The sequence below is a fragment of the Macrosteles quadrilineatus genome, unplaced genomic scaffold (assembly GCF_028750875.1).
Source record: "Macrosteles quadrilineatus isolate MER2022 unplaced genomic scaffold, UCM_ALF_1.0 Scaffold_5__1_contigs__length_97177068, whole genome shotgun sequence".
In the NCBI taxonomy this organism is placed as follows: domain Eukaryota; kingdom Metazoa; phylum Arthropoda; class Insecta; order Hemiptera; family Cicadellidae; genus Macrosteles; species Macrosteles quadrilineatus.
The window spans coordinates 24,063,988-24,084,469 of NW_026542598.1; the positions used below are offsets into that span (position 1 = coordinate 24,063,988).

General features: G+C 33.4%; 1 protein-coding gene across 17 annotated transcripts in view; it reads left to right on the top strand.

Moving 5' to 3' along the window:
* The window catches only part of LOC128994165 (glucose transporter type 1-like), an 87,011-nt gene that overhangs the window by 55,245 nt on the left and 11,284 nt on the right, over positions 1-20,482 (top strand). For 9 of the 17 annotated variants that reach the window (XM_054418503.1, XM_054418496.1, XM_054418512.1 and 6 more), the window contains 10 exons: positions 2,206-2,301; positions 5,843-6,003; positions 8,040-8,164; positions 9,551-9,721; positions 10,822-10,929; positions 11,731-11,918; positions 13,065-13,277; positions 15,838-16,062; positions 18,372-18,511; positions 19,578-19,607. In XM_054418503.1, the coding sequence (XP_054274478.1) occupies positions 2,206-2,301; positions 5,843-6,003; positions 8,040-8,164; positions 9,551-9,721; positions 10,822-10,929; positions 11,731-11,918; positions 13,065-13,277; positions 15,838-16,062; positions 18,372-18,511; positions 19,578-19,607 (1,457 nt within the window). The remainder of the gene's footprint in view (positions 1-2,205; positions 2,302-5,842; positions 6,004-8,039; positions 8,165-9,550; positions 9,722-10,821; positions 10,930-11,730; positions 11,919-13,064; positions 13,278-15,837; positions 16,063-18,371; positions 18,512-19,577; positions 19,608-20,482) is intronic. The other 8 variants (XM_054418506.1, XM_054418501.1, XM_054418505.1 and 5 more) reach the window with 3 other exon arrangements.

Genomic DNA, 20,482 nt, shown 5'->3' on the forward strand with positions numbered 1-20,482 from the left:
ATTTACATTTTGAATACAAAAATTCTCACTATACCAACTGTGTTCTTTCATAACTAAACTGTTAATATTATTATTTAATAAACATCAAATATTTTCTTTTAAAACCAAAGATAACAAATAATGTACTCTCAATCACTTTAATACCTATAGAATACGTATGTAAAACGGTATCAGCAATATAACACATACTTTTTCCCATTAGCTTTATCATGGGGGTGTTTATCATGGGAGTGGGAGTATGATATTTAATAGTGAAAATCACAAAAGTTGAATTAGCGTTATAAGGACCATACTAATTTAATCAAAACAAGCTTTTTCAAGAATCCAATTTTTCGTTATTTTATGGGAAAATAACATCAGTTACAATCCCTTTTGAACCGTAATTTGTGCAAAAAAGTCAATGATATAACATACTAAACCGTTATCAAAATCGTTCATGCCATTTTTGAGAAAATTCAATTTTTTCATTATTTTATGGGTTTTTATAGGACAATCACCATTAAAAACCAAAATTTTTTTAAAATATGAAAAAACGCCCAAAGACACTATAAGTTAGTACCTACATACAAAATTTAATCAAAATCAAACTGCATGTGTCGTCTGTAGCTTTGTACACATCCACAGACACATACACAAGCACACACACACACAGACATCACTTCGAAAACCACTTTTTTGGGTTCAGAGGGTCCCAAAACAAATATATCCACTCAAAACTCAAACTCAAAAATGTTGGCGAAAACAATAAGTACCTTCTCCATGTGGTATATGGGCAGAAAGAAAAATGAGATTACGGTAGGGTAACTAATATTCATAGTGTATAATTTACTGTTTGTCAACTAATAGTCTTTTATAATTTGCTTTTACGTGTGCTAATCAGTTGTGTTGTGGCGTGGGAACGTGTGTGAATGGCGTTCCCACTCTGCTTTTTCCAAAGAACCTATATATTGGTAAGCGACCTGTTCTGTGAAATGGTGAGCATTCCAACACTGGAAAATTTACGACTACACCACTGGTGTTAATCATAATTTTATGAAAGCAATCATAATTGAACATAAATCTATCAAATCAAAATTGTTAATATACTCACACTGTATTTGTAAAGTGTATGCCCTACTGTATATTTTATCAGATAAAAATATGTTGCAGTGTTAAATCTTTTCAGGAATATTCCAGCTGCCACTTGGATGGATTGGAGTTTTTGTTTAGTCGCATGTGCATGTAAACATTAGTTGTAAATTTGACTCTCAATGTTGTTTTACAGATTTATCTAAGAAAGCTTTAACCTTTTCCGTATGGAAACAGTTAGGGTATTTTCATTCATTAGTTTTGCCAAGTGAAATGAATCTGCATGATTGTTTTATCATTTTGAATGAAAAATGTATATTGTATTAGAAATTCAAAATACTATAGGGTTGATTTTTGGAATAGTTGGCTAGGTGGTTGTATACATATTGTCTGATTGATTTAATTTTGAATGCTGATCTACTTGCTTAAGATAGTTGGTGTGGTTTAATATTTAAAAAGCAATAGAATAGAACTTTATCGTCAACAATAAACATTTATTTTCAGTGTTCCAGCACAGCCGGGAAAACAGGTGACATTGTCGAGATGTACCTTAAACTTTATAAACTATGTTTTGTTATCTAATTTTTTTAAATATTCAAGGAGATTGCAGGTTTTATTTAGATTAGCACTAAACATTGTAACGTCTTAAGAAAAGTCTCTTTTAGAAAAGCTCATATTGAAAGTTTAATCGTTTCTGGGTGAGTTCACCAATCTTGAAGAGAGCTGTTAAACTCTATCTTGTAAAAAAAAAACGGTGTATTTAAAGATGAGGAATCTTATTTATGACAACAACTAGCCTTATGATGATTTTTAAACCTACGAATACGTACCTATATTTGTCGTGCAACACATTATTGCATATTCTGCATTTCTTTCAGATTGATAATAATTCTTCAGGTAAAACATTGTATAAAAGAACAAATCATGTTTCCGGTACACAAAGTATCAACACAAGAATGTTTACGATTGTTGTTTGGAAGGGGCAAAAATTCCCCTTAAACTGTATCATTTAACCCTGAGACTTGCATTTCAGTAATAAAAAAAATACTAAGAATGATTGTTTGTTATGATTGTGGTTTAAAAAAAACAAAAATTAACTTTGAACATTTTTGTTGATCCTCAAATCTTGTGTTTCAGGGTCTGACGTTTTTCCTGTGTTATACGATCCTCGCCGCTATGCTGGGAATGTTGCAGTTCGGCTACAACACAGGCGTCATTAATGCTCCTGAATTTGTAAGTTGTTCTTATTGCTTACTACCTAATCTGTATTTTTAAATTATAATTCTAGTATTCTTGAAATAAATAAGCAAAGTCACTGATTAGGATATTGTATTAGGAATAGAGTATAGACTAGCTTACCTGAGAAAATCAGATTCCAGAGTTATTAGACAGTAAAAATTTGCCTTACACTGATACTAAGCAGTTGAAGAGAAAAGATTTTCTAATTCACATTCAGGAAATTTGATCAAATGAAATAGTAACAATTTTAACCCTTTGGGTCCCAAAGATACAGGGTCTCTTGCAACCACATGAACAAACTTTGTCACGTTATTCAGCATGTTAAAAGAAACAAAAAATGCAATATAACCTTTTTTTCCTCATCTCATTCCGTTTTCGGTCTGTCTGTACGTAATTTTTACAAAAACTTTCATATTGAGCTATAGCATTGAAATTCTGTAAAAATGATAATCTTTTTGACCACTATTTTTTTGCTAAATATAAATAAAAACTCTTGAACCGTTAAAAAATGGCGGCTTTATATAATATCTTATGCCAAATTCTACAAAAACCGTTAATTTCACAAAATATTTGCAGGATATGTAAAATGTGTAAAATGGTACCTACAGTTTTCTCCATTTAAACAATGTTGTTAAAACTACTTTTTAACATTGTTTAAATAATGGAAGAAACTGAAGGTATGGCAAGGCAAAAATCTATTTCTCCATTATTCTTTGCCCAAAATAAGCTTATAAGGTATCGTTGTTATCTGCATGAAATTTACTAAATGTTACGTCAATATTTTGTAAAATTAACGGTTTTCATGGAATTTTGTATAAAATATTTTTAAAAGCCCCCATTTTTAAGCCGTTGAAGAGTTTTTATTCATATTTTGCACAAACATAGTGCTCAATAAGATAAACATTTTTACAGAATTTCGACGCTGTAGCTCAAACAGTTAAGGAGTCATAAATATTTTTGTAAAAATCCCATACAGACAGATAGACCGAAAACGGAATGAGATAGGACACATGTTATATTAAATTTTTTGTTTCTTTTAACATGCTGAATAATGTGAAAAAGTTTGTTCATATGGTTGCAAGACACCCTGTATATCTACCATCAAGAGAGCAGCATCACCAAACCTCCACTTACAACTCTTTATGCCCAACTCAATAAAACCGTCTTAAATGTAACATGTACTGCTTGAAGAATTCAATCATAGTTATTTCCATTTGGTTTTGGGGTTTACCATTTTTGTTAGTACTGTGGATTTAATCCAAATTCAGTAAAACTATCTACTTGCAAACTATTACTAGTGTTACAACAATGAACGAGTAAGCTTACAATGTAAAAACTGCCCTTAAATAAGAAAAAATGTTCTGAAATTAGCACAATCAAACGTGACATGAAACCTAAAAAGCAGAGCAGAGATTTAATGTTAGAATAACATGATGAATCAGTTTACAATAGGTAAACAAATTTAATTGTGTAGAGTGGATAATACGATAATACTCAACCCAAAATCAAAAGAGGTTTGACTATTTATATTATTAAATTTGTAAAAGATAAAGAATACTTTATAGAAGTATAAGAGACTAGTGAAGTATGATCTGAATGATAAAGATGTCACTGATGATTCAAAAGTTGATTGTAATTGATTTAGTCATCCGAGTGCTGTCACCCAACATGTGTGCAGCTGTTTTGAAGCTATAAACACATTGCTCTCCCTTGAGCCAGTTTCTGATTAAGAGGTGTATTATGTATGCCGTTCTGAACAACACAGTTAAAGTATTGCTTACACTAACTGAACTATTGTTGATCAACTACAATAATTTGTTCCATGTTTTCATACATTTCATTTGCATATTGATGAAATCAGTTAGTTTCTATAGCTTATTTTCTTAAAATAAGTTCTCAAAAATGTAAAAAAAAAACAGCTAAATTGGCCACTCACAGATTTTTCTACATACTGAAATCCTTATTTATTCTTTTAGCGAATTTCCCATACAGGGATTAAGCCATTATCGTAGGTCTCATGATGAGGCTTCATGGTGAGGGACGGCTTTACTTTGTCGTTTTGATGTTTTGAGACTAAGAACATCTGTTCAAATTCATTTTGTGTGTCCATTAATACTTTTAGGTATTTTAAGCCAAGTATGGATGGAGATTAGTGTAGGATAAGTGGTGCGATCTTGTAGTCTTGGTAGGCTGACATGTTCCTTAGACACGGCTGTCAATTAATAGCCCATACAAGGCAAACTAAGGGACCTAAGCCTTATAGTGGAATCCACACTTTGCCTTGTAATTAATGAATTGGTCTAATTATCAGGATATAGTACTGAGCCGTGACTAATTCCACCGGCGAATGTCACGACTCATAATCAACGGTCAAATTGTGGATAGTAGTAGTACTCACTAGTGCGGACTTTAATCCACACCAGGGAATATCTCATCCATAGTGCATGCCTATAAATATCCACAATTCGTTACCAAGATTAGAATGATAAATTGAGTAAAAATAATTTGATTTTGGTGAAATTAGGTACAAATGTGTAAACCTACGTTAATTCAAACAAGTTTACGAACCACTATGTTTGGACTAAGAGAAGAGGGTGTAATGGGGTAAAATTTGGGTATTCCCATTTCAACCAGCAAAACATTTTTTTTTCCTAAACTATTTTGCAAAGCTTAGAAATCAAAGTACATTAAGTAATTAAAGCGTTATTGTACATCTAATAGCTACAAAGAATTTTTCTATTTATGTTAGCTTCCCATGTTATTCTTAGAGAGAAAAAGTAAACTGTTGTAGTTTGCTTGTTTACACATATATTTTGATAAAATTTGCAAATTTAGTCATTTGAATCCATGCTATTAACATTTCAATAAAACACACTATATTACAGTCCCTGCAGCAGAAAACCCAAGTACTCATAAATCTTAATGTTATTTCAATACAGAATAAATCGCACAATTATAAGGAAATATTTGAGTGAAACCCCAATTAAGAAATTGGAAATTCGCTTAGTTTGTAATTTTGTGCGGGTTATTTACTGTGATGGTAGTTTATGTATATCAGACATAAAATATGCAAACTACATCTCGTTTGACCTATTTGTCTTTGTATTTGTGGTTAACAACATAGAAGTTAGTATGTATGGCCTTCATAAAACCAAATACCTCAGGGGAATGACAGTTTATTTTACACACACTAAAGCAGATCAACTTTTAAAAAGACCTTTTGTTAGTTATCAATTTACTGGATGATGGGTGATAAAGTTAAGGCTGTATTTATGATTGCCAGAAGTTCAAATAGTATCAATCAGTTTAAATTTTATTTTTATTGTGTTGCTTTAGAGAGATTTTAAGTACAAACATTATGCATTATATTACTTGAAGAATTTCTTGCCGTTCTATCACGTCTATATTCTAAAACATAACCCTAAGTCTAACAATAAGGTTGATTTTCCAACTTAGCAACCACCAATTTTTTTAGGATTTTAAAGTAAGTATCGATTTGTAAAAGTATTTCTGACAACCGATTTGTATGTTCCAGAATATAGAGAACTTTATGAAAGATGTGTACAAAGATCGCTACGGTGAGGATCTGCAGGAAGAGTCGGTCAAGTTGTTATACTCGTTGGCAGTGTCGATATTTGCAATCGGAGGAATGTTGGGTGGATTCAGTGGCGGAGTCATTGCAAATAAGTTTGGAAGGTTAGTGGAATTTGTTTGTGAAATTTTGCCCAGTTTGCCTGTCATCTGGGCCATCGTGGACTGGTTCATTTATATAATGCCACGTTTTTACTTAGTGGAATAACTTAGTCTGCTACACACGCTCAATTAGGGTTGTCAGTTAGAATTGTCCATTTCCAAATTATGCCATAAGTTAAAATGTAACGCTTCATCTTATACCAATCGTTTGAACAAACTTTTGTATAAATATGGCCAGTCAGGCTTGCTCACATAAAATTGAACATTGTAGCAGGCTTTATAGAGTAATTAATTTTAACTCGACAACAGTGACATTGATTTTAAAACACTATAGAGATGATACTGAGAGTTTTTCTTGAAGTTATAAAATCATGGCAAAAGGTGTATAATATACAGTTTAGATTAATGAGATAAATATACATACATTGGACACTTTAGTGAGACTATGAAAAGTACTGTACGAGAAAACCACTAGAGGTGACTCATGGAACTAAACTCCAGGAAACTTGATTGCATGAGGTAAATGAACCTTGTACGCAATACTCAGTAGCGACTCAAGATACGGTCACAGAATAATATTTTGACTGAAAGTAATAGGGTACAATAGGCGCATTTAGTCTGAGCGCGCGGCCGTGCTAGGGCCCAGGGTGTAGGGGGGAGTGTGTATTGCTCATTTCCAAAAACATCTGGCCCACACGTCTCTGGGGTTGTTCAGCTGTCTTCATGAGGCGTGGTGGAGGGGGTGGGTGAAATGTACACAGGACGGCTAGTAGGGACAGAACCGCACGCCCAGTCTGCTTGCGCTTACAGTAGTGTGGGGGGATTTTGGAAAGTAAAATTAGGTCGAGTCTGTTCCAAGGAAGATAAGTGTGAGGCCTGGTGACTTTCACGACTGCCGACTGGCAAAAACACATATATTTTTACTAAAATACCTAGTTAAACCTAGAGGAAAACTGTGAAGTCACCTCTAATTTTGTCCTTAGTTACCTACTGTAGATGAAATTTTTGGATGTCAATACAGGAAAGACACACAACTTGCCATGAAGTTGTGGTGTGAAGCAAAAAACCGTGGCTCATCTCTTCGGTAAATTCTCGTGGAGGTCTAGTCAATTAGATTGTAGAACAAGGTCTTTTAGAGTTTTGTGTTTTACAAATTATTTTAGCATAGTGTGATGGTCAACAACGCGCAAAGTAAAACTATGTAAAGGGGATACTTGAATTTTAACCAATCAACTAAAGGATGTAGTGCTAATAATTAAAACAGGCCAACAATTAAATATAAATTGACTATCAATTAATTGTCAAATAGTATACAGGGTGAATCAGACCACACGTGCACATACTATTGACGGGATATACAGTCGCTTGTGTAACTCACTGACTCGTTGATCCAACTGACTCAGGTATACAATCGTTTACCCACTTCTAGAATAGCTAGGGATCTGAAATTTTTTGTGGAGGTCCGTCTCGGTACCAAACTACCAGGAAAATCTAAGGAGTTTTCCGAAAATTGCACTCCTTCACCTTCAAAAAGCGTCCTACTTCCAAAAATTGGAAATTTGGGTTTTTGTAATGTTTTTAAATTATTTTTCAGAGATATATTTGTGTTTTTAATGCTCCCAACAACGAAATAAAAGTACCTAAAGTGACATTTTAAATTGTAACCAGCTAAAAATAAATTTTAATGGCAGATTTTCAATAAAAAACGTTGGTTTTTAACCCTTGTTGGGCCAAACCGTTGTGCACGGGAGGTCTGATCCCCCCTGTATAACCAGTTTATTATGTTATGGTTTTGGTTTTTTTTTCAAATTGTAAGGCAAAAGTAATAAAATATTTCAGTTAATATACAAATGATTCTTTTAAAACACAGCTATTATTGTTAGCGAAAATTACATAGATTGTCCTCTTTTACACATGACAACTTGATTTGTTAACAAAACAATAGGAGTGTTGACAAATTTGTTGAAACAAAATTTACTGTGCAATCCAGCAAGCGATTTGGTTAATTATTGATAATGAACATATGTTTATCCTTACAGAAAGGGTGGCCTGTTGCTGAACAACATTCTAGGAATTTGTGGAGCGTGTATGATGGGATTCACGAAGATAATGCATTCGTATGAATTGCTTTTTCTTGGTCGTTTTGTTATCGGAGTCAATTGTGGTGAGTAGAGTACCGGTACCGGTAGATTATTTGATATAATGGAATTTTTTTGTGTAAAATCTGTATTTCCAGCTGATATGTAGACTATAATTAGTTGCACAGTAATACATAACACATGTAAACCATGTTATGACATTTAGGCTAGACAAGCCCTGAGTGAAAAGGAATGGTCAAAATATAACAAATATTACAGTTAATGTAAATTTTACTTATACGGAAGACTCTTTATCATTCAAAATTGTTGGGTCAAAAGCATATAAATTTGAATTATCAAGAGTTTTGAATTGTCATGAGGTTTGATTTATCGAGTGAAAAATAAACCATTTGAATTACAGAGAGTTCATTTTTTAAATACTGTATTATGTGAATGTGAGCTAGGTACCGGTACAGAACATTGCAATTAAAAAGCTTATTTTAGTCACTTTATAACAAACAATAGCAATTATAATTTGGTTAGTTACAAAAAATCTGTAATTTTTATTTGCTTTTTGATATTGATTCTTGCGTCATCAATGCTGTTATTTAAGACAAACTACTGTGCTAAAACGATGTATAGTTTCCTGTTACGACAGGAAGAAATTTCCCCCTTCGATTTATAGAGTGTTTTGCCGACAAAACTTTGAATTACTGTGAGTTCCAAATTGGACTTTAAAATACCGAGCGTGTCAAAATGCATGGTGAAACTTCAAAATATCAAAAGATTCTCTATAGACTGAGCTTTAATTTTGAATTATCGAAAGTTTCGACTTATCGAGTGTTTGAATTACCAAGAGTAGACTTCACTAATGTGCTGTATAGCTTGAATGACTAAGTTTTAAATTAAAAAGGTGGGTCCAAATAAAAAGGCAGGTGTAACCTATCAAGTGTTTCTTAGAATAACTATACAGAGAAGTAAAATACAGAGGAAATATGCTTTTGGACCACAGTAGGCTGGAATGGTGGCTTTTAGCTCTGGAATGGTGTGCGGAAATAGTACCGAGTACCGAGCAAGGAAGAGCCTGAACGGCTATTGTTTACAACAGCAGTTGTAGCTCACAGGCTCTTCCTACAGCATGGGCACTGTAGTACAGGATGGTGAGGGGGGAAAGGAGAGCGGAAGGGGACCACCAATCGAATTTGAACTAGACAGAAGCGACTGGTGCTAGACTTGACTTAAGTGTACCAATGAATGTTTAATCTGTATCTTACTTCTCTGTGAAATAACTTAAGACCAATAACTTGTGTTGTTGTGCATAATTTACACAGTAACTAAATTTAAAGTTTGTTAGTAACAATGTGCCATCAATCGCAATGTCCATTGTCAATTTTGCATCCACCTCTTTTTCCTGTCAATGACTGCATTATTGTCTCTAACACATTGCAGCTTGCACGCTTGTACTTGTGCAGGTTTAAACACGTCGTTAGTGCCGATGTACATTTCCGAGATTGCGCCGCTGAATCTCCGAGGGGGGCTAGGAACTGTCAATCAGCTGGCCGTCACAACGGGACTTCTCATCTCACAAATCCTCGGAATCGAACAGATCCTCGGCACGGATGACGGGTGGCCTGTGCTATTAGGTAAAATATTTTCAAACAGTGCTTTTATGTTAAGGATTTATGCAAGGTTTACCTAGTAGTTTTCTGTATGATTTTCATCAATTATTTACGAGTTACACTATATGGTTGTCTACTTATTTGGTATTCAATTAAAACTCCTAATCCTTTAGATTTGACTTTTGTAGTAAAGAATCCAGCTCCCATGCTAATTCAATAGATGTTTCTGGTATTTAAAAACAGTTAAATATTTGTCAATTACATTGTTATTAGTTACATATTTACATATAAAAGGAAAGCCATACCTTTGATCATGGAGAGTAAAGTAGTAGAAATCCTTTTCATCTGTTAAAGCTGTAACCATTTATGGAATGAAAATAAACATATTGTTGAATTAATCCACCGACTGAGTGTTGATGTAGAATTGACATACAACGACTGTTTTACAAGCCAAAGAAAGAACATCTTACTCTACTAGATTTTATGTCACATAAGATATTGAATTTTGACAGCAGCACACACTCTATGATCAGTTTATTTAACTATGTTCAATTAACGTATCAAATTGAATACAGCTGGTTCATATAGAGTGGATGTATATCCTATCTAAAAATCAATGGTTATACGTTTGGTTAAAAGTCAATAGTTGTAATTAATTATTTTTTTTAGTTATATGCGTTTCAATAAGGTAATGTAGTCGAATTTTAATAACAGGAGACTTAAAGAGTTGAAAAATGTTAAGGAGTAAATTTATGATAAAAATAATAAATTATCTACCATAAAACTAATTCGTAGTTTCATGCTGCATGAATGTGGTCAGATTCAATTTTATTACGGTAGCAATTATTTACAAGTTAAGCAATGGGTCCTGCTACTTACAACTAATTTTTTTATATGTTTGTTACAAGTTAAGCAATCTGCCCTGCTATTCTACAACAGATTTTTTTTTTGTTTGTTATAGGTTTAGCAATCTGCCCTGCTATTCTACAACAGATTTTTTGTTTGTTTGTTATAGGTTTAGCAATCTGCCCTGCTACTTTACAACTGTTTTTTTGTTTGTTACAGACTTAGCAATCTCTTCTGCTATTTTACAACTGATTTTGTTTTGTTTTTGTTTGTTATAGGTTTAGCAATCTGCCCTGCTATTTTACAACTGATTCTGTTACCAGTGTGTCCAGAATCACCCCGTTACCTCTTAATACAAAAACAATGGGAAGAAGAAGCAAGGAGAGGTAACATATGTTTTTCTTTAAATAATATTTGTTTAATTAAAATCACTATATGTGACTTAAATAAATGTGGCAAAATCTTCTATTTTAATTATTCCCTAACCATTTTTATGAATGCTCATAGCACGTTGAACATTTAAACAAAGAAACAGAATCTTGGCGTAGACAAATCGATAGCATTTTAAATTTTTACAATGATATTACCTAATATGAATTCACCTAAGAAAAGAGTTTGAGTTATTTCATCATACATGAAAAGTTCCTGACAGACATAACACTAGCACTAGACGTTTCATTTCTCTAGGGGGCTCCTTCAGAAGATTATAGTAGAATCACATAAAAACGTTGAGTAGCCTAAATCAAAGAAACTTGCTTGCTTAATTATTTTGTCCAAAAGAGACCAAAAAAGAGATGTCGCGGAGACTGCAAGTTACGCTGACGTGTGTGTCCGCAGTTGCAGGAGACGATTACGCATGTCGCGGAGACTTAAAGTTATGCTCACGGCTGTTGCCGCAGTCACGGGAGACGATTACCGAAGTCGCGGAAACTGTAAGTTACGCTCACGGGTGTTTTCGCGGAAGACGATTACCGATGTTGTGGAGACTGTAGGTTATGCTCCTCTCAATATCCGACCATGGCCGGATATGAGGGTTTCTACTGTAGTTTCTTTCTTTAGGGGTACTTTATAAAACTGTTTTTGCTCCAGTTCAGCCGATACTGGATGATTTACTCCTCGATGATATTTTAAAATCACCTGCAATGGCCAAATTATTAAAACTCTGCTGATCGTGGCTATTTGTGTAGCGTTAAGAAGACTAAGAGCGTCGAACAACGTGGAAGAAGACATCGAAGAGATGCGAGCAGAGCAGCGAGCGCAACAGTCGGAGTCCACCATCTCCATGATGGAGTTGATCTGTTCTCCGACACTGCGATCTCCGCTGATCATTAGCATCGTGATGCAGCTCAGTCAACAACTTTCTGGCATCAATGCTGTGAGTATCAACTGAATGACAAAACATCAAACCCAAGCTGAAAGAGGTTGTCTATTTTTCTAATTGTTCAGGATACAGTAATTAACTCGGTAATCATCGACATTATTCTTCTTGTTCCTTCTGTCTTTTTTTTACTTCCTGCTCATTCTTTCATTTATTCAACAAATGAATTTTTACATCTCAAGGGCTCTTTTTCTTCAATCTGGGTTTTCAGATTTTCTGGTGCTGCTTATTTGTCATTTTTAGATCCAATTTTTCCTTTTCCTGCAGCACCTTCTTTACTTTCTCGAGCCCCTACCAGAAGCCGCCTCTGGTGAATGTTGGGGATGGAGTAGCCTTTGGAAAGCTATTGGCTGAAATACCAGAGGCAACGACATTCTGACACCACTAGCAGGGCCGGATTTACCATTTTGGCCCCTCTAGGCCCAAATAATTTTCCGCCCCCTAGTCTGGTCACAGTTACTTTCCTTCAAACCTTTATTAAAAACTATATAATGCCTATAGGCCTATGGTAATTGCTTGAGTACCACTCAAATTGAATTTTATCATTGCAAGTTTTTTGAAGAATTTACTTGTTTAGATTTAACAAAATGTTGTCTTAAAAAAAGTACTTTTAGCAATTTTATAGTTTTAGTAAATATTCACGTTTGTGTAACTGAGACTGAAACAAAACAACTCAATCCACAGAGTATTCCTGCAAAAAAAACATGGCCATTGATTCCAATTTCAGGCCCCTAGGCTACTTGAGTTATGTTAAATCTATAATGGTAGACGGTGGTACTGTATCTAGATTATATTTGCAAAGCAAAACAAAGCAATATGCCGGCCATCTACACCGATCTGTCATATAAAACCTACTGTATTGGCCTAAAATCATGTTTAATCTGTTTTTAAGTATCCTAAAACCTTCTTAAAACCAGGTTACAAAAGTGTAATACACTCCACTAACACCAAGTTTCATCTTAGACATGTCACAAAAGGATTGGCAAGTACAAAATGTAAAACAATTAAGAGTTTAACTTGGTAAAATGTTTCAAATAATTAGTATACTCGCAATATTAAATTTTTATTTTCAAACAATTTTTACATGTAAAAGTTGTTATTTACTAAAACACTTTCTATACACATAGTTTTTTTTTGTTCCAGGTGTTCTATTATTCTACAAATTTGTTTATAAGTTCGGGTCTGACTGAGGAGACGTCAAAGTTCATGACCATAGGTATAGGTGCGATAATGGTGGCGATGACTTTAGTGATAATGCCTTTAATGGATCGAATGGGAAGACGAACTCTGCATCTGTACGGACTCGGAGGCATGTTCATAACCTCCATCTTCATAACAATCTCCTTCTTGATAAAGGTGGGTCCGATAAGGTGTATTATACTTTAGTTACCGGTATCTTAGCAAAAATTGGGTCTGAAAGCAAATATCACTCAAGTTGTAATATAAAAGTGGATGGGATAGCAAATATCAATCATTTAGTTCTAGTTGTTATTCTTTTATATAATAAATGTGAGTATGGATATTAAGTAGTTTAAATACCGGTACCTGTTCAACTACAATATCAGTAATACAATACGGTTGTGGTACATTCTTGTAATACATAGTCCGATAATGGAAGTATTTTATTCACATTACAGTTAATCCCAGTAATCAAGAGACAATCCAATTTTGAAATGGAACAAATATCACTATTTGTAAGGGTTTGAAAGAAAATCTTACTCTTTAAGTTGTTCAGTTATATTGATACAGTGTGGGTTTGTAAGCAAAAAATCTCTAGTTGATCGATAAATGTGAGTTTGATAGAAAATGTCACTATCTAGTTTAAAGAGAATGGTGGGTCTGATCATAAATATCCTTTGGGTTGAGCAATAAAGTTGGATCTGATATACACAATTGTATGATTAAGGTGGGATAGCAAATATAACTCATGTGATAAAAGGTAAATGTGATAGCAAATATCACTGTAGTTGACAGTTGTGTAGTAAGAGTTGGAAATGATAGCAAATATCAGTTCATTAAGGTTTACACCAGCGGTACACGTATCACCAATAATTTTCATTATTTTCAAGCCATAAAGAAATTAATTTTAAGTGAGATATAATTGTTACTTTACTACTGATGTCATTTTACCACTGTAAAAGAAGTTATCAACAAGGCATTTAGGTGACCTTACTCTACAAATAAAGCTAGTAAAAGTCTGTTAGTCTTAAAAAAAAAATAAAAAATGGCTTGAACTCACAGTTTAAAGAAACAAAAAATGCCCTTGCATGTGAACGAAGACATCCCATCTATATGGATCAGCTGTCGCCAGTTTTTTACTAAAAACGAATGTAGTTGTGTGAGCCAGTCACAGATTGCTCTGGTGTCTAAAACTCTATTTTGTACCTTATTTTTTGTTACTGACATAGTTGCTGGGTCTTAACAGTTGCTATAGCTCATAATAAGTCATTCCATCAGTTTGCCTTGGTAATAACCATCGTGTAATCGGCAGAAATCAGTAATTTATATCAGCGCAATCTGTAGGTGGCTCACATCAACTAAGACACATTTGAATAAAAAGCTGGCGATAACTTTAACATGGGGATGGAATGTCTAGTTGTTGTATTAATAGTCAAAGATGTGAACCGAGCTGTTAAATATTTTTTGCAGCTTCCATAAACAGGAAAGTTTCTAACCAATTTTTTGTCATTTAACCAATTCTAAGGGACCTTTTGCCTTGACATCATTTGAATTTGTGATAAATTCCAAAGATATTAGCTGTACAATTAATAATTAAACCTTTCATAGGCGACACCACTGAGTTTTCCTCTGGGCGCATATAGATAAATATGTAATCGCCAGCCAGCAGTTTTAAGAATATTAGTACATTACATGCATCTTTTTAGGAACCGATTGACCATTATTTTGCTCTCAAACCTACCCCGCAAAATCCCTATTAATCAGTTGAAGCCTAAAGAATCACATAGCACAGAGCTTGGCTCCGTGAGTCACCGCTCGCACAGTGGATTTCCGGAGTGTAGCTCCGTTTGTCACCGATATATTTTTATAAATATGTAAAGTAAGAGTTTTTATTGATTTCAGGCATCTAAACTTATACGTTGAGCTACATACCAAAGGATAAAATTTTATTTTAAAAATAAATGCCATAAATGCCACATATTAAAAAAAATATTTTTGCCTTAGTTGATAATACCTATAGATGTTAGAATCATAGTTAGGTTATGTAGGCTAAGTTTATTTTTATTTGCTGATTTATAATTCTATAATTGCTTATCCAAGAAAGTTTTAATATTTCGAGATTTTTCTCATTAGTAAAGTGTGAAAAACATTTTCAATTACTCGTGTACTTGGTTTAACCTGAAATGTGTATAGCCTGTTAAAAAACTTAATGTTGTCTTCAAGTAAACATTTCCTAATGATCAGTGCATTTTTAATCAACACAGAACTTAATTTATTACGCTCTTGGTATAATTTTTAGATGCACACCTATTTAAAAAAGGATTTATTTGAAAAATTCTCTTATTTTAAAAACTTTTTAACATATTATTTTAACATTATATTAACATAGTTTTAAAAAGCAAACTTAGTTTTTTTCAACAATTTAGTTCTAGGCTCTAAAAAGACCATTGTGTGTTTTTCCACAAAAAAAGAAGTAGAAAAGAAACATAATAAATGTAAATTTAAATTTTGTCTCTTTCATTTATACATCCAATGTACAAAACTTTGGATAAGCAATCAAATTCTTTTCAGTTGCTTCTTACCCTTTTTATTTTGCAACCCATAAGTCTTTCTAACACTGCAGGACGATGTATAGCCATGTTTCATTTTACTTTTCTTTCCGAAGGGTGTTTATCGCTGGCTATGCAAGTCCGAAGTCAGCTGTTGGATAGACGAGCACGGTTCTACTGTCTGATAGGAGTTTTTTGGTTATGTTCAGGAGATGATCGACTGGATGTCCTACCTGTCTGTTGTCTCGACGCTCAGTTTCGTGGTGTTCTTCGCCCTCGGTCCCGGCTCCATTCCGTGGATGATCACTGCCGAGTTGTTCTCCCAAGGTCCTCGACCCGCGGCAATGTCTATAGCAGTTCTTGTCAATTGGATGGCAAACTTCATTGTTGGAATCGGTTTCCCAACGATGAAGGTGAGTATTCAATATTGTGCGATTTTGTGTCAACACTTGGAATAGCAGGTTGTTTTATTTTCTATCTTTTAAGAATTGGATGAGAACGTTGAATATCATTATCTACTCTTTGACTGTAAAAACAAAGCTTTAGTAAAGGCTGACTCCTTTGCTAGGTGAGGGTGAGTTCTTTCAGTTGCTACTTAAATCAGACAGTTTTGCTAATGTTGTGTGTCTGATGCTTACTGTTTGTGTGTTCCCTAGAGACTTGCTTGAAAATTATTTAGATTTTACATGTTTATAAAGAGAGAAACATCTAAGAAAACATTATAAAAAAACACTGTTAAATCACTGAATAATGGTATTCAAGGGATTTAGGATCAAAACCATCACAGCACACAATCATCATAGCTGTGTTGACCAGTCATTTTTATGTCACTGTTTGAAGATCAATTTTATCTGTAAACTAGCAACTGGGTCCGTTATGGTTAAATACAACGGTCTCTAGAAAAATAGTACTAATATATATGCATCCATCTACAAATGCAAATTGTAAACTACAAAATGTAAAGAAAGAAAAATCAAGGAAATAACAATACAACAATCAGCTGTTACATTATTAACACATGTTCCAAATGATCAGATGATGCAAACCACGGATGAAGCTTTCCATTGACTTAATTAATAAAGTTTATCTAGTAGAACTGTAGATTTAGTATTAAGTTTAACAAAATTATCTCTAATTCAGTATTCTCTCACCACTGTAAATTTGGAGGTTACTTAGCTTTTTTGCAAATAACTTTTAAATGGTGAGGAAATCGACTAAAGTGGAAGGTGGTGTTCTGAAAGAGAATACAATTTTCTACAAATTGGTTCTAGGATCTCTTGAAAATATTCAAAAAAGGCAGGCAAAAGTGGCCTCCAAATGAAAATGTGAAAGACCCTGTTTCCAATGTACTATGTAAATCATGTTTTTTTCACCATAAATCTGAACTTCATAATTATTTGTATAACTACAGGGAGTGAGCTTTCCAACTACCCATACTATTATAAGAGTAAATGATTTTATAATTACTGTGCAGTTTACAACTGCATAAAGCTCCTTTCAAACTTCTCTGTTTCCGATTGTTCCGAACAGTATAATCATACGTCATGTCTATGTTTCTTTCTCATTACAGCGAGATAAATGTGTTTACGCGTCACAATAATCATAAACAGTGTCCAATCACGGCCACCTTTAACTACAGGCCGCGGGCTGGTAGAATTAGCAAGGTCGCAAGTAGGGTGTTTTAGTGTCAGACTGATTTTTGTAGTTATAAGATAACATGGCAGACAGGTGACATCAGCTCATTAATTCACACTTTATTGATTTAAATTTAAATTTATGAACATAAATGTATTAAAATACTAAAAATAAAACATACAGAATTGAAAACCAAAACAATATGAATTGAAAATCTATATCTGTACATTTAAAGCGGAGTCAATATTTTCATAGTCCAGTAACCAAGCTTTCGTTAATACAGAAATACCATTAGCTACTTCCAAACAAAACAGCTGTTACAACCCTACTTGTGACGTTGCCACTTTGAAGGCCGCGGCCTGGAGTTAAAGGCGGCCGTGGTCCAATCGACAGGTCTGATTATAAACAATAAACATTGCAACAGCTGATCGTTTTGCACTGGCTGGTGGGATGCCGTTTGATTAAAAACTATGCAGTATGAAAGCTTGCATTTAAATACATGGACCACTGACACACAGCCACAGTCTGACAACCGTCCGGTTCTGTGGCAGCGGACGGCTGTTAGACAGCACGGTTTTCTGTCGTCACTGTAACCGTATAGTGGGAAAGCTCTCGTGCTCTTCTTTACACTATAAATAATGTATTACCCGTCCGGCAAAAACCGTATAGCGTGAAAGGAGTGTTAAAGTTGAACTTGTTTGTTTACATCCACCAGCTGTAAGGTGACCTAAAACATTAACATTTAATATTTGACTCACTAGTTTTCTTTTTGTATTTGCATTAAGAGTGTGGATGCAATTCCTACAAACATTCAACAAATTAAACTATACATCGAGTTTGTTTCATTAGACATTGTGACATTGACAATTTTTTGTCAATGAGCTATGACAACCAATACACTATCTAATGTTTTGCAATCAATAAAAATCTGTTACAGGCGAAAAGTGAAGTTTTTACATACACCAATAAATCTGTCAGTGACAGAGCTACAAAAAGTATTACTGTCCTACCCTCTCGCTTTCCCGTTTTAAGTGGTGTACACATAGTCCCACATATGTGTTACCCTGATTTGTACTCTGTGTTTCAGAATTCACTGGAAAATTATACGTTCCTGCCATTTAGCGTGTTCCTTGCGATCTTCTGGATCTTCACTTACAAGAAAGTTCCAGAGACCAAAAATAAAACGTTCGAAGAAATCCTTGCACTGTTTCGACACAACAATGGAAGGTAAGTAGACCACTGAACGGGGATTAAGGGTTAATCATTTTGGAGCTATTTTGTAAGTATTTAAAAATATATTTTGACTGTTGCAAGGTAGCGGGTACTTATCGTGCATGTTTACAAATTAGATAACACATGCCTATCTCATAAACTCTGTTGCTAGTTATAACAGGGTATTACTTGGTCATCATCATTTAAAACCCTAATTAATTTAAAACCCTATTCAAACCCTAATTGTATTTAATTTTGTTGTTATTGAATACGATTTACAGATTTACAGCAAAATTGGACTGAAGTGAATCTTCAATAAAAATAATTTTCTAAAATGGAAACAGCTTTTTCAATAAATTTGTTAGGTTATGCTGTAAACAAATTGTATTTTGTGAAAATCTCTAGTAATATTTTAAAACATATATTCACCAGCCTTATTATTTTGACATTTACAAATTTGGAGTTGTATAGTTCATGCTTTGTTGGATACAAAGAAATAAATCAAAATTACTTTTTAATATTGGTAAAAATACAATGTTTTGCTGTCTTTTTAGTTACCTATATTATTAAAAAATAAAGTACTAAAGAAATGAAGCTGAATTAATTCAGAGTTTTACTGTAATTTACTGTAATATATCACTTACAAAAAAGATTAACAATTCAAATAGGCAATTATGTAGCAAGCTTTAGTATTTACACATTTAAAAAAATAAATTAATAAAAAAATAAGTTTTATGCATTTTTCTATTAAACTTGTTCGACATGTTTGTCAACATAAAAATATTGAGATTTACCAACAATTTTTAGACTTATGCGTTATTTTAATGAAATATTTGTTTTAAATCAGAAATAATGTTATAATAATGTATAAATCCCTTTTTCAAACATTTTGGCCAACTTTCTTGCTAGAAGTAAACTAAAATTATTTCTTAAGAAACTAACCTACACATGTACCACAGTTGGATCATATTATGATTGAGACGCCACAGAATGATCATATTGCAGACTAGTTTCATAATATGCATTACTCCTGCTGTACGCTTACCAGTAGTGTAGACTCATGCAGCTTTGTATTAACTAGGGGCAGTCTTCGTGACAGTAGGCTATATGGGTAAGTTTCTGCGCCCATGATGCATGCTTGTTTGCATGGAAAAAGTTAATAATTTTCTGACCTACCTAAGAACGGTCCTTAGGTTGAATAAAATAGTAGGACTTGCAATTAATTGTTTATTTTGGCTACAAAATGACACTGGAAATAAATTGGGACATTTAGCTGTCTTTTTTCAACTTGTAGGCTAATTAAACAAAATTTAATAATTCAAGATTTATTTTAAAATTTTTAAACAGGTGTGTCAATAAACAATTAAGTATTTCATTACAGCAGTATTAGTGGTGTGGTAATATCATAACTTTAATTATTTGTTGAATCTTCTCTGAGAGAATTACTGTATTTACACTCCTATGAACCATTGCTTCTACATTCCTATAGGGAATTCATTTCAGGAGGCAATTTGGTTATAATATTTATGTTTGGAAAACCTAACTAATAAAGTAAATATAATTACTAAAATATTTTGTAAAATTATTTTTTCTCTAAAATTATTAAAACTAGGTGTTGGTTGATTTCAATGTCAATATACTTTTATACTGTTCTGAGAATGTTATTTCAAATGTGTAACTTCAAAAAACTGTTAAATACCTTTAATATTTCTGTTTTGCTTTTTGTTAAATGTTTCTAAATAATTGCACACAATACTAAATCCTCACTTTCTCCAAGTAAATAATAGTCACAGCCAGCTTATCAGCACTGCTAATTGCTTGAAAAGTATGATACACTATTTGGAATGGGAAGTTGATGTTTGAGTACAAACAATTTGACAGTTTAGATTTTCTTTGCATGGTACTGTTTTATTTATTATTTGGTAAAATTTGTTTTAATATAAAGTTTAAAGAATGCAAAAAATTATTATATTAAAATCCCATTGA